The sequence below is a fragment of the Schistocerca piceifrons genome, chromosome 8 (assembly GCF_021461385.2).
Source record: "Schistocerca piceifrons isolate TAMUIC-IGC-003096 chromosome 8, iqSchPice1.1, whole genome shotgun sequence".
NCBI lineage: Eukaryota > Metazoa > Arthropoda > Insecta > Orthoptera > Acrididae > Schistocerca > Schistocerca piceifrons.
This window is the reverse complement of record NC_060145.1, coordinates 415345063-415360220: the sequence shown is the minus strand read 5'-3', so window position 1 is coordinate 415360220 and position 15158 is coordinate 415345063. Positions and strand designations below refer to the sequence as shown.

Here is a 15158-nt window from a genome sequence, read left to right as displayed (position 1 = left end):
AATATTGTAAAACCTTTATTTTCAGGCTACACTGCGTGCTTGTGAAGAACTTTCAAACCGTTTGGCTCCTATCAAAGCAAAGCTAAAAGACCCTTCTTGGCAGGAGCTTATTGCTGCAGCATATTCAGCAAATGTTGATCTCTGTTCAACATTTATGATGTATGTATGTGTCAAGGCTACATCATTCATGTACATTACTAATTTTCTTGCACTTTACAGAAATGAATGTTGAAAAAAAAAAAAAATTATGTGGCTTGCAGGGAACAGTGTGTTGCAGAAAGCAACTCAGAACCAGATAGAGAGTAATACACTAAAATTAAAGTTCAGCGTACAATTGAAAGGTTTTCTGGAAACAGGTACATTAAGAATTAAGTTGAAAAGTCAACCAAGATCCTGATTTGAGGAGGTCACAGCAGGATAGTACCTGGAAAAAACCATTTACCCCCTCTCTTCCTGAACTTATGTGTTTCTTTGACTCCCAATTGTGAATGCAGTGTTTTGTTTAGTCCAAAAACTTTATCAGTTACTCAAATCTTCCCTTTAATTTGCCATATAAAGAATCATGCTGTTTGCTTTTGTTTATTCTAAATTGATAAATTTGTTTCATGACATGACATTTTTGTATCATAATTGTGATAATATATTAAAGAAATCTGTATGTCAGGTATGCTGGGATCACAGATGCCCTAAAGCAGTACTACATTTATGGAGTAACTGTAGCTGAAGTGGAAGTTGATGTACTAACAGGACAACAGCAGGTCAGTATAACAATATGCAGCAAAATAAAATATTATAATTTAATATCAGAAAATTACTAAATTTAATGAAGTTAACTGATACAGTATTTCAGTTTAATTTAGCATAATCAAAAGAAAGCTTATGATCATAAAAAATAGTATTTGAATAAGGCAATCTCCATGTTTAAATAATTTGTTTGTACTTAATGCTTAAACTTTTGTCTAAGAGAAAAAAATGAAATCAGTTTTTAACTTATCAACATAAAAACAGCCAGTTTGGTATAAATATCTTGCAAAATTTACTTACTAGAACTTTCCAAGTTTCAAGGGCATAGCTATATTCTTTCTCGTGGACTGTTGGTCTTGCCTTGATGAGGTGACTTGTTTGCCTCAACAATACAGACAGCCATACTGTAGGTGCAACCACTTCAGTAGGGTATTTGTGAAGAGGCCCAACTAACATATGGTTCCTGAAAAGGGAGAACTGCCTTTTCAGTAGTGGCAGGGAAAACTATTGGGATGCCAGGCTGATCTTCCCTAGCAACCTATCTCAACATGGCATTCATATATCAGTATTATGAATGGCTGAAAGTTTGAACAGCTACAGCTGTTACAGTTCTTGAGGATGTGTAGTTCTACATGTTGTTTTTGTTTTTGTTGTTGTTGTTCTTCTTCTTCCTGAAATGTCTCTACTGTAGCTCTACAGCACGGTTTAATGTTGATGATATTCTCATGGGTAAAGTATTCTGGAGGTAGAAATGTCATTCATTTGGATCAAGCAATGACTACTCAAGAAGATGGTGCCATGAGGAAAAACAAAACTGACATTCTAAAGGTCAGAGCAACAGAATATTAGAGCCTTTAGGTCAGTTAGAAAATATAAAAAGGGAAATATGTATGTGAAGTTAGGTACAGTGATTGTTAGTGAAATATAGTGGTACACAGAAAATTACTTCCGTCAGGTGAGTGCAGGGTAATAAACAAAAAATCAAATAGGGGGTAAGCAAGTGTGGAGTCTATATGTGGAATGGTACAAGTAGATCCCTGACACTTCATAGTGCTATTATCAGCTTTCAAATGCAAACTCCTAATGACTATTGGCAAAAACAGTAGCCATCTACAGAGCTTTGGCAATAGCGAGGCATTGCCACAGAGGTGTTTACAAAATCATGCTTCGTTATTCATTGAGATAGCCCCGTGAAGCTGCTGCACCCAGCCCACTGCTACTGTCAGAAATCAACTTATGCCAACTCAACAGTAGTAATGCATTTAAAAAAATGGAATGTGAGTTAATGCTGTGAATAGCATAATGTATGTGTTACTCCAGCCAAGATAAATATAAAGTAAATGCTCACTACATAAGACCAGTTTATGTGCCTACTGGATCCACAGAAGATGAAAAGATTGAAAGAATGTGTAATGAGATACGCTTGAAGGTTGTGTATGTGAAAGAGACCTGGAGATATTGGGAGATTTCAGATTCAGAAGTGAGATTTTAACCTATAAAATATTTCTAGCAGCAGATTTGTACTCTGACCATAATTTATTAGTTATGAACTGGAGATTAAAACTGAAGACATTGCAGAATTTTAGGAAATTAAGGTGATGAACCTGGGTAAGTTACAACAACTGAAGTGTGTCAAAATTTCAAAGGAAGCATTAGGGAGCAACTGATGGAAAAAAGGGCAAGGAATACAATAGAAGATGAGCAAAGAATAGATATAAGATAAGCAAAGAGGAAAAGGCTGAAAAGTGAAAGGTAAATGTAGAAGTGTTACACAAAGGAAATAAAGTTGAGGATACTTTTATGGAAAGGAAGCAAGAAGTGGATGTACATTAGATGGGATATTTGGTCCTGTGAGAAGAAACAGATAAAGCACTAAAAGCCCTCACTTAAAACAAGGTACCTAGAGTAGATAAAATTTCTTCAGAATTATTGAAATCCTAGGGATGGACAGCCATGATGACAGTACATGAAATGTATTTGCAGCTGCGAATGTGGACAACCATTAGCTGTATGATGGAATGATGACAATGAAAATTTGTGTAGGACTGGGACTCATACCCAGATTTCCTGCTTATCAGAAGGGGTCATCTTATGGTTAAACTGTCTGAACACAACACTTGGCCAGATCCCAATTTCCATATGTCATCAACCACATACTTGTGCAAGTGCATGACCAAATGAACATTGCACTGTACTTCTGAACAACTTAGGTACTGCAATATCCTATGACAATACAAATCCACCTTGTAAGCAAGGTATATGAGACACTCAAAATACCCTCAGATTTCAAAAATATTGAGTGCCATAAAGATATCTGAAAATGTGTTTACAGCATTCCAGACAAAAGATGTGGATTTAGCCATCAAGCATCTTTCGAAACAGCACAAGCAAGATCTGGATGGGAAGAACGTGACAGATGCATTAATGATCCCACGGATGAACAGAAAGGAATGCTGCTATTGAGAGTGTTGCTGGACTCATTGTCAAATTGTGCATTATCTCATGGAGAATTTAATGGTTTTCAATCAGCCATGTTAGCATGATGTAGAAGCTTCTCTGTGTACGCTTGCTGTGAAATACTCATACACAAGCCAAACTCTTTGTTCTATTTTCATGCCTAAAAATGAGACTAAAGAGCCCAGATTTTGAATTCTGGCTTAAGAAATGTAGAAGCAAATTCACTGCATTCTGAGATCATCCTGCAGTGAGACGATATCGGTATAAATAGCAATCAGTAATTTTTATGTTCTGCTCTGTCGAAAGAAACGTGAACAAAAAAAAACTTTTTTATGAATGTAGATCAAACATTATTCCAGCAATGAGGTGATGGTTTAAGTTCATAGAATTATTTCTTTAATTGATGAACATGATCTGACACATCATTGAAACCTGGCTGACATATACACTGAAGTGCCAAAGAAACTGGTACACCTGCCTAATGTCATACAGGGCCCCCGCAAGCTCGCAAAAGTGCTGCAACACAATGTGGCATGGAGTCGAATAATCTCTGAAGCAGTGCAGGAGGGAATTGACACCATGAATCCAGCAGGGCTGTCTATAAATCCATAATAGTACAAGGGGATGGGTATGGAGATCTCTTCCAAACAACATGTTGCGAGGCATCCCAGATATACTCAATAATGTTCATGTCTGGGGAGTTTCGTGCCTACTGGAAGTGTTTGAACTTAGAAGAGTGTTCCTGGAGCCACTCTGTAGCAATTTTGGACATGTGGGGTGTCGCATTGTCCTGCTGGAATTGACAAAGTCCATCGGAATACACAATGGATACGAATGGACGCAGGTGATCAGACAGGATGCTTACATATGTATCACCTGTCAGAGTTGTATTGACTGTAGACTATCAAAGGTCCCATATCACTCTAACTTTACACACCTCACACCTTTACAGAGCCTCCACCAGCTTTAACAGTCCCCTGCTGACATGCAGGGTCCATGGATTCATGTGGTTGTCTCTACACCCGTACAAGTCTATCTGCTCGATTCAATTTGAAACAAGAGATGCTGTGCCGCATCGCTCATGCACCATCTGTAACACTATGTTCAATCTCACTTAAATCTTGATAACCTGGCATTGCAGCAGCAGTAAGAAGTGATCTGACAACTGGGCCAGACACTTGCAGTTGTATATAGGCATTGCCTACTGCAGCACTGTGTTCTGCCTGTTTACATATCTCTGTATTTGAATATGCAAGCCTTTACCAGTTTCTTTGGCATTTCAGTGTATATATTTCTGTGTCCAAGTCCCAATACTAAAATGTAGTTATAATGTTGAACTGATGAAGTTTCAAGTTTCATGCAATTGTTATTAAATTATGAATAGTGTCATAACAAAGAACCTGACTAAACGTTTCACCATATTCAAGTCCTGGACATTGAAACATACCACAAACAGTTGTGTAAGCATGGTATCAATCAATCCATCAAGTTTATATTTTACAAGAAGTAATATTTGATTACTGATAACAAGTTTATCTTTAGGTAGTTGTATCAACTTCAAGGTACCATTTTCTTAGAAGACATCCATTTCCTCTTTTGTGGAATTAAACCATTTATACAATCATGATATTCTGTGACTTCGGTGAAGTCTGTTGATGCAAGCTCTTTCTGGATTGCTTTAGTCAGGCAAAATAATGCATTTGTTTCTTGAGACTGACGAGTTTGGCAACTCAATTCATAATGAAGGGGGATCACTGATATAAGCTGCAGCAGTATATTTTTATGGGATCAGTGGCAATGAGCAAAAATGTGAACTGGAGCAGGATTCGAACCTGGGATCTCCTGCTTACTAGACAGGTGTGGTAACCACTGTGCCATCTGGGACACAACATTATCGCAACTGCACAGACTATCTCAGTGCACCTCATGGCTGATCGGCACTCCCATCAAGCACCACCTATCCACAGTCCCTGTCCATTATACTCCAGTTCACAGTGGTTACTGCACCTCCTAGTAAGCAGGAGTTCCCATGTTTGAATACAGGTCCAGTGCACATTTTTACTCATCGCCGCTGATACCACAAAAATGTCCCACAGCAGCTGATAGCAGTGAACCCCCTTCAATTTACATATAGTGTTTCACAGCTGCTGGATCTGTGTGGTGTCTCTTCTGTTGAAGGAACAGACACTGCACATTCAAATAATTGATAAGCCTGGCTGGGCAATGGATCCATTTTCTTCAGTACAAATGCACAAATACATCTGACCTCCTATGGGAATCTCTAAGTAGCAGCAAGAAGATGACACATGCATTCAATGAAGAAAAAAACAACTCTACACTCTTAACTGATTTCAGGGGGACTTTGATCTCAGAAAGGGCTTGTATGTAGTGCATTTCTCTTTTCTTCACAGCAAACTAGGAACTTACAGCATTACAGGTGCCTATAATGAGGCATTGTAGTTGTGTCTATCATATAGAAGGCTGCTGGTAGAAAATAACATCACCTGATAAAATATCAGTCACGTCAGGAGCCCCAACCCATCCTCCTCCTTATCCCCACCCAGTGTGTGAGTTGCATTTTCACGTGCAGGCGTGTGTGTGTATGTGTGTGTGTGTGTGTGTGTGTGTGTGTGTGTGTGTGTGTGTGTGTGTGTGTGTGTGTGTTTTGACAAACAGTGTATGTGTGTGTTTGACAAAGGCTTTGTTGGCCTAAAGCTCAATTTCTGACAGTCTTTTTGTTGTACCTATCTGTGACTCAGCATCTCCACTATATCATGGGTAGCAGTTATCATTTTTGTAATATTGTTATGTTCCATCCTCATCTCCCATTGTTTAAAATTGATAAAGATTTTGTGATGGTGCATCCTATGATAACTTTTCAGCTGTCATATACATAAAGCAAAATAGGTTCCCATAGATGCCCATCAGATTAGACATGTTATCAGATAGTATTGAATTTGAAAGGTATGAGCCTATGATATAAATGTTTCAGATATTACGTGTAGATATACTGGAAGATGCCGGAGAAAGCATGAGCCCAGAGATTGATATAGGCCAAGTAGAAGGAGCCTTTGTGATGGGTCTTGGCTATTGGTTAAAGGAATTCATGGTTTATGATGATGAAACTGGAAAGGCATTGACAAACAGAACCTGGGTATGTTTAAATTCACAATGTACAGTGCTATTATCATAAAATTGATACACATTTACAGAACTGTTATGAAAGCAAAGCAGTGTTGTAATGAGAAATTAAATTTCTTTTGCTTTCTTTCCTTCTATCATAATGCAAAAAACAATATTAATCTCTATTCAATAGCTATCAAATATTGTCCATATTGTATCAACTGCTTTCTGTATCTGCAGAAAATACTTTGAAATACTGTCTTTTATAACTCATCTACATTTGCAACAAGCATGTGGAACATATAGTTGGTTCCAATATAAAAATAGATTGCAGTAGTGACTTACACTAACTAAACCTACTTACAAAGTGACTCAGAGCCGTATCTTGGTAAACACTTTTTACCATTGTTCACAAACTCTGCTAAAACTCTACAATAGCATGCTGGCAGAATGAATATAGTGAGAATTTTAGGTTCATTAGAGCCCCATGTAACTACTGATATGAAACTGTTCTAGTGTTTTGTGAAATATGTAATGTGGTATGAAGTAAATCTGGATGCTTTACCTGGTATACAAGTAATAAATCTACATTTGACTCAATAGTTGTCACACCAATGCAGCTATAAAGATGTGACACTGTGACACCTTGTTGTACCATCAACAAATGTCAGACATGCATGAGTGATAAACTGGAAAAGTGTGTGCATAGTGTTGTGTTCAAAATGTTAAAATTTATACAAAACAAAGAGCATTTGGTGGCAGCATTAATTTTTTTGTTTTCATTTGAAGAAAACCGCTGCTGAAACATACCAGCTACTTCAAGAAGTTTATGGTGAATATGTTCCATCACGGGATACATGTGAATGATGGTTTTAGCATTTCAAAATATTGACTTTGATGTTGCAGACACGAAATGTGGAAAACCACCAAAAAAATATGAAGATGTGGAATTGGAAGCATTGTTGAATAAAGATGATACACAAACACAAAAACAAGTCACCAAGCAATTGGACATCAGTCAACAAGCTGTTTCCAATTGGCTATGAGAGATGGGAAAGATTCAGAACGCTGATAGATGAGTTGAATGACGGGTAAATCGAAAAGTGCAAAAATGCGTATGAGATTTTGCTTGCTCGGTACAAAAGGAAGTCATTTTTGCATCATATAGTTACAAGGGATGAAAAGTGGATTTATTTTGAGAATCCCAAGCACAAAAAATCATGTATGGACAAGGCACACCATCCACATTGACAGTGAGACCGAATTGCTTTGGCAGAAAGACAATGCTCTGTGTTTGCTAGGACTAGAGTGGCGTGTTCTATTATGAGCTGTTAAAATCTGGGGAAATGGTTAATATTAAATATTTCCAACAACAATTGCACAATTTCAACCATTTGCTGCTTGCAAAAAGGCCACAATACTGAAAGAGGCAACAAAAATTCAGTTTTCTTCACAACCATGCTCTTTCACATATGGCAAAACCAATTCATGACACATTGGGAGCACTTGGCTGGGAAGTTCTAACCCACACAACTTGCTCACTAGACTTGTCTCCTTCCTATTACCATTTGTTTGCGTCAATGGGTTACACACTTGCTGAACAGCACTTTGGTTTGTTTGAAGATGTGGGTAAATGATTCAATGAATGGTTCACAGCAAAAGGGGAAAAATTTTACTGGTGTGGTATTCACAAATTACCCAAAAGGTGGGAAAAATGTACAACAGATGATAGAGCATACTTTGAATAAAGTGCTATTTATCATTCTTCCAAATGGAACATGTTTTAAGACAAAAAATTTCGCATTTCATACTTGTACATCTGGTACTAGAATTTGAAACAACACTCTTGCCTCTGAAGGACAATGTGCTAACATTTGGACTACTCAAGAATGCCTCATTAAACTGACTCATAGGTGCTGTCAGAGTCAAACACAAAGCTTCTGCAGTAGAGGAAATTTGAAAACATGAACAGATCTTGCATCCATTCATTCATCCCATTCATTTCATAAAGGCTAAACCTTGTTGAAGCAATGTTTTGATCTGCTATTTGCTTCTGTTTTGATCTTATTATGCTTTTCATATCCTCAAAATAAATACTTCTTGGGCAGCCTCTTTTCTTTTTGCCTCATCCATTGTCTTTGTATTTATTTATTTATTTCATGTTCCGTAGATCTCGTATTGTGAGCATGTCACATGAGATGTGGAACGAGTCAAACATACAAAACAACAAAAACATACAAAAAGATACAAAAAAATCTTCATTAAATATATAAAAAATTACAAAACACATCAGCAAATATATGTACTGGGATACACTGGTCATTATTTGCAGCTTTTTGAAAAGGTTACGGCATGATGTCCTAGGGGGTACTCTGCACATAATTCTAATAGCCCTTTTCTGGGCTACAAAAATTTTCTTTGCCAAAGCTAAATTTCCCCAGAAGATAATTCCGTAACACATAATGGAATGAAAATACCCATAGTATGCGGACTTCATAGTGGTTAAATCTCCAATGGAAGACATCATTCTGATAGCATACATAGCCGAGCTCAATTTTTTTAGGGTCTGTTGTATATGGAAGGACCAGTTCATTTTGCTATCAATATGTACTCCAAGAAATTTAGACACATCCATTCTTTCTACTGGTTGATTTCCACATGTTTCATTTATTTCTCTCACTTTTTTTTTTTTTGTATGGAACTGGATAAAATTTGTCTTACTTGAGTTTAGAGAGAGACCATTAACTCTGAACCAGGTAATCACTTCAGACAGTATGTTGTTAACTGACTCCTCAAAATCAACATCTGATTTTCCACTCATGAAGATGGTGGCATCATCAGCAAAAAGAGTAAATTTGCAAGGCAGGCTTGCACACAATGGTAAATCATTTATAAACTTCAAAAACAACAGTGGCCCCAGAATTGAGCCTTGAGGCACACCACAACTAATAGAAGTCCATTCAGACTGAGCGGAGGTATCCCTTGACTCATCTGAGCTGTTTAAAATTACTTTGTGTTTTCTTTCCTGAAGATAAGATTGCAGCCAGTTACCTGCGACACCCCTTATTCCGAGTAGTTTGGCTTTCTGCATGAGAATGTGGTAATCTACACAATCAAATGCCTTTGATAAATCACAGAAAACACCAATTCCTATCATTTTTTGATTTAGACATTCAAGTACTTCATTTGTAACTGCATACACTGCATCATCAGGTGAACAGCCCTTTTGAAAGCCAAACTGGCTCTTGTTGGTAAGTCTGTTCATTATGAGGTGTTCAGTAGTTTTATTGTGCATTAATTTTTCTAGAATTTTAGAGATGGCTGTTAACAGTGAAAGGAGTTCTCTGTAAAGATCTATCCAATAAATTTCATTTTTCTGGTATGTGTTTATTTTATTAGGTTTCTTTCATCATGTGATACCTGCAGGACTTTTTCCTTTGTTTTTCTTTCCACTCAACTTATTCTGCTCATTTTCTGCCATATAAATGTTGCTTTTGCATGTCTTATTTCTCCAGTGTCCAGCTTTTATATCCATAAAGACGTGCACTCCACACAAATAATTTTGTGAAAGCCTTCTGGATTTTTACACAAATATTTTTATTTGTAGGAATATTTTTCATAACCATGTTTTCTTATTTTGGCAATGATCTTCTTCTCCCTACTTCTATTACACATTAATTGCCTTTCATAATTACACTGCTGAGTTAGCTGAATTGTGTTACTAAATTACTTTTTGTGCCAACAATTTTTATCTTCAAGTTGGACTCATTTCACATTTTTCCTAACTGCCATTGTGTGTGTTTCTTGATACTTACATTTGATTTTCTCTTTTTATTCATCAATTCATCACACAGCACCGAAACATGTTGTTTATTTCCTTTCACTGAATGTGGAAGCATTTAACAACATCACCTGCAAGCTTGATTTTAGTAATGAATTTAATTTCTGCTAACAAATTTTCAAGATTATTTCATTAAATTCAGGATAATAACTATAATAAAAATAGTAAAAGCATATGAATGCACAAATTACAGGTGGCATCAATCTTATCTAATGCCTCCAAGATATTCATGAAGGAATTTTAAAATATGACCAAGAGGAAAAACTAATGAATGTGAAGGAACTCAGATATGGATGGGAATAGAATACTCAATTCACAACCCCTATATAGAGTAATAATGGTTTTTCTGTCACAATTATACACAATACGTCTGGACATGACAAGGACACAGAATGCATTAAACAGTCAGAGACAGTGCACTCTATCTCTCTCACAGGTCAGTGATGATGTTTTTCCCATAGAGCTCCCTGCTCCCCCTCCCAAATGCCCCCCAGTAGTGTGGAGGGAGTGTGCGTGATAGAGAGACTGTGCTGATGATATTTCATGTTCCTGCAGATACGCCTGAGGAACCATGGCTGGGCTAGGAACCAGGCATAGCCAGACTGTTTTCCATAGCTGTGTTTCTTATCTTGTAGGTTAAACATCTCATTTATTCTGGCAGTACAACCATCATGCAGTGAAAGTAATGTAACTATCATTGTGTGACACTTCTGTAAGTGACATAATCACTGCAGTATGACATCACAGTGGTTGTTGTTTACAGCCTGTGTGTTGGTAATTGTGCTGGTGTATGTAGTAGGTGGACATCTTGAGTTGCATCTGTCAATCAGTGCAGACAGCCTTTCTCATTGCATTTCCATGCAAAGGGGTCCAAACACAGGTGAAACCAGCATAGACATGTACCTGCACACAAAGAATGAGTGTGTGCTCCATGACAGGCTGTGACATCGGTTACACATTATCAACTGCACAAAGTAATGGGTCGGAAAGAATGTCTGAATGCTGTTCAGCAGGTATAAAAGAATGGTTTGGAGAATTTGATTGAACAAGCATGGCGTGGTAGTGGCATGGGCATTGTTTTGTGAGCACTGTCCAACTACTAGGGTAGCATGGAAATGTCTATCACTACACTGACACTCCATTTCTCTATTTTTGTTCTTCAGAGAGCGCTAAGTGCATTGCTGCAGAGCCCTGAATATGTCGAGTAGGTATTCCATGTCCAGAAGGGCCATTTCTCAGTCAGTGATGTAGGGCAAAACACCGAAGCTGTACTGCATTATCAGTATGTAGTGATGCTTAAATATGCTTTGTTGGCATCAAGAATGGTGTGTTTGGATGTTGTGGGTCTCAACTAAAGAAACTCAGATATGGATGGGCATAGAGTACCAGATACATAAACCATAAGTAAAATAATAATAAACACCAAACAGTCAGAGACAGTCCACCCAGTCACCCTCACTATTCAGTGACATTGTTGTTAGCACAAATGTATAAGAACATATCACTTTGGGTTTACAGCAGATATAGACACAAGGAAAGAAATTATGACCTTACCTGTGTTGGTGTGATGAAGTTTACAAATGAAGATGACATGTTAGTTTCACAGATTTGGAGAGCACTTTTGCTAAGGCAAACTTGGAACTTTGTTTTGTCACTATATAGCAAATTGGATTAGACTGCAAGGACAGAAGAATATATTTATAAATTATACAAATATAAAGTGTGAAAACTAGTAGTGGGAAGGAGATTAAAGACAAGAAGGAGCAAGGCAGGTTATATTTTGTCTCTACCGTATTTACTCGAATTTAAGCCGCACTTTTTTTCCAGTTTTTGTAATCCAAAAAACCGCCTGCGGCTTAGAATCGAGTGCAAAGCAAGCGGAAGTTGTGAAAAATGTTGGTAGGTGCCGCCACAACGAATATATGTAGTGCTACACAGGCATGATTTGTAGGCACAAAGATAAATACTGGCGCCAAAACCTATGCGTCAGTAAATAAATTTAAAAAAAAGGTGGAAGACGAGGTTTTTTTTCTCCGCCCCGAGTTTCGACCACTGCATTTTCATACATTATCCAATGAAGAAAATACAAACTCCGTATTGTTCATCTTCAAATGTAGCAGAATTTCAATGTACTACGAAAATCTGACCGGCAAGACTGTTTGGAATGTTTGTCAATATGGCCAACTCTACGTTCTGAAATTTTTCCTACCTGTGACAAGAGATGGTTGCTAATAGGAACTTGTATGAATTGTGAATCACGTGCAGTATTCTCTTCACCATAAGAATAATACGAATATAAACATTTTGCCATGTTTTCTTTCATGTTTGCTGCTATCTCATTTAAATCCTGCCTGCCTAATAAACTACGAAACTAGAGTGAGACAACAGCAAACGCGGAAGAATATACGTATCGTGTCATGTTTATATTCGTATTAAGTGATACAGTCAGAAGTGAAGCATGGCAGCTGACTAGATTTTCAAATCTAAGATGACTAATTTCTGTGCAGAATTTGATGTACTAAAGAAGCGGCCGCAAAGATTTTCAAACGGAGAAAAACTTTTGCCTAACTCTCTTTCAGTACATGTTCTACCATACGCAGTCTATTATTTGGTTCTTGTTGATCATTTTCTAAGAAAGCAGCAGTGTAAGTAACAACAAATAGTAGTCTCTTGCCATTGTTTCGCTAATGAGACGATTCCTGTCTTTTTTTTTATTGTTAGCGGCAGCAGCGCGCACAAAAGCAAGCCATGCCACGAGCGGCGACAGACCGTAAACACGCACTATCAGAATGCGACAAACAATGCATGACACAGTACAGTAATGCATTTTCATCTTAGAGTGACATAAACACCTATAACAAAGAAAACGGCACTTATCAGATCGAAGCAAAATAAGCAATAGATTCAAACCAGACGAAGCACGTGAAAAAGGAAGGGTACCCGTATAAATACAGACGGAGTGCCTGACGCATAGCAATGGCTACCTGGTAAAGCTTAACTGCTAAGCTTACGACTCGAACCAAACTACTACAGCTGTATCGTCATTCATTCAACCTAAATTGTGTCTCATATTACAAAGGAGTAACTTTGATTCCATTTGGAGGTGCGGCCTAAAACTTTTCTCTCCCCTTGAATTTCGAGTCTCAAATTTGAGGTGCGGCTTAGAGTAGGGAATTTTTTTTTTTTTTCCTTTACTTCGAGTCTCATTTTTCAGGTGTGGCTTAAATTCGAGTGCGGCCTAGATTCGAGTAAATACGGTAGATTGGTTTAATGCATACAATGAAGAAGCCATACAAATCTTTAAAGGTCTTATTTAGAGATACAAACACTCAAGTTTGTGTCTCTTTCTTTCCACTTCGCCCACATAACAGCAGCATATATAACACATAATAGCTATATTAACATAACAATATTTCCTAAAATACTCAAATAATTATTTTTGTGTTTAATGCAGGGAAAATGAATGTTGCAGCTTACAGTTCTGTATGATTCTCAGTTTTTCTTTGAAAGTGTAAAACAGTGCACTTTTTTCATTCATCAGGACATTTTTTCTGGTTTTTAATAATGGTGTAATTTTGTTCTAAGAATTACAAACCTCCTGGAGCCAAAGATATCCCTATTGACTTCAGAATAGAGCTGAGGAAAAATGCTCCTAATCCTGTTGGAGTTCTTCGTTCAAAAGGTTAGTTCATGTTTAAAATGTTACTGTTAATGAAAAACAACATATTACTGACTTACTTATAATTTACAGCAACTGGTGAACCACCCCTCTGCATGAGCATTAGTGCTTTATTTGCAACACGTGAAGCGGTACTGGCAGCTAGACAAGATTCAGGTCACTCTGGCAAGTGGTTTGAGATGAGTAAGTAACTTAAATCATCCTCTGTGATATTCATAAGTCAACTGAGGTTGAATGATCTGTCATACTCAAGAATAACATGAAATTACATACAAAAATTGGTAATTATTTTGTTTTGCATGAAACATAATGAAACACAAATCTACAGTATGTGTGCAATTAAATTTTTGTACTATCATGGAATTAAATCTTAGACTATACTTTGGAAAGCTGCTACTACTAAATATTTAAAAAATAATTCATTCTGTTTTTCAGATCCTCCTGCTACCCCAGAAAAAGTTTTCCTTACCAGCCTGACAAGCTACAAGCAGTTTGAACTTTAAAAACTTACAAAAGTTAATGATGCTTCCATTTGCTCATTTAGTCTAATTATTTAACAATAGTCATTAAATGAATATGCTTTTGAAACATGAGCTTATGTTTCAGTAACATGCAGTAACAATGGAGAGGGAGTTGAATGGTTGCAGTAAGAACACTCCTCATGATAATATGAGGCACACTGAAAAAGCAAGAGCTACTTGATTTATATATGCTCATTAGAAAAAGTTTTCACTTGAGATTTGAGTTCCCTACAAACCTACTTCACATTTCCACTCTAAAGGCCAGTCACTTATAAACACTTTCGTAACATAGCACTAGCCTCTTAAACCCCACTGCATAGAATATCTCCACCTAGAAGTTGAACCAGTTGACAATGGTGGTATTGAGCTCCTCATCATCTTTAGATCACTGTTTCATGTGCAAGAAATATGACAGTTTCTGAGAGAAAACTTGGAACTGTAGGATGGGTGATTGAAATGTTCTTAATAGAAAAGCTTCCCTAAGCCATTGATTTTAGATGATACATAAGAATTTTTGCAGTAACATTAACTGAGTGGTTTAGTGCAATAAAGTCCTAGCCCAACTGAAATTGGTGTTAATTGAATTCTGATATTTAGCAGAGATGTAAGCTTTATAAAATATGAGAACAAAGTTTCTTGTGATGACATTCTTGTATAAAACATTCTCAGATTTCTTGTCATGTAAGTTCTTGGTAAAATGTCAAGCTTTCTATAGTTACCACCTTAGTCTTCATCAGGGGCAATCAGTTGCTTCTGATGAAGAATGATGCTTGTATAGAAAGCTTGAGGTTTT

At 37.1% G+C, this 15158-nt stretch overlaps 1 protein-coding gene across 2 annotated transcripts in view; it reads left to right on the top strand.

Moving 5' to 3' along the window:
• Positions 1–15022, top strand: part of LOC124711115 (indole-3-acetaldehyde oxidase-like) — a 253340-nt gene extending 238318 nt beyond the window's left edge. For both annotated transcript variants that reach the window (XM_047240979.1, XM_047240978.1), the window contains 6 exons: positions 26–159; positions 665–758; positions 6194–6355; positions 13751–13847; positions 13917–14027; positions 14280–15022. In XM_047240979.1, the coding sequence (XP_047096935.1) occupies positions 26–159; positions 665–758; positions 6194–6355; positions 13751–13847; positions 13917–14027; positions 14280–14347 (666 nt within the window). In that variant the 3' untranslated portion in view covers positions 14348–15022. The remainder of the gene's footprint in view (positions 1–25; positions 160–664; positions 759–6193; positions 6356–13750; positions 13848–13916; positions 14028–14279) is intronic.
• Positions 15023–15158: the final 136 nt, after the last annotated feature.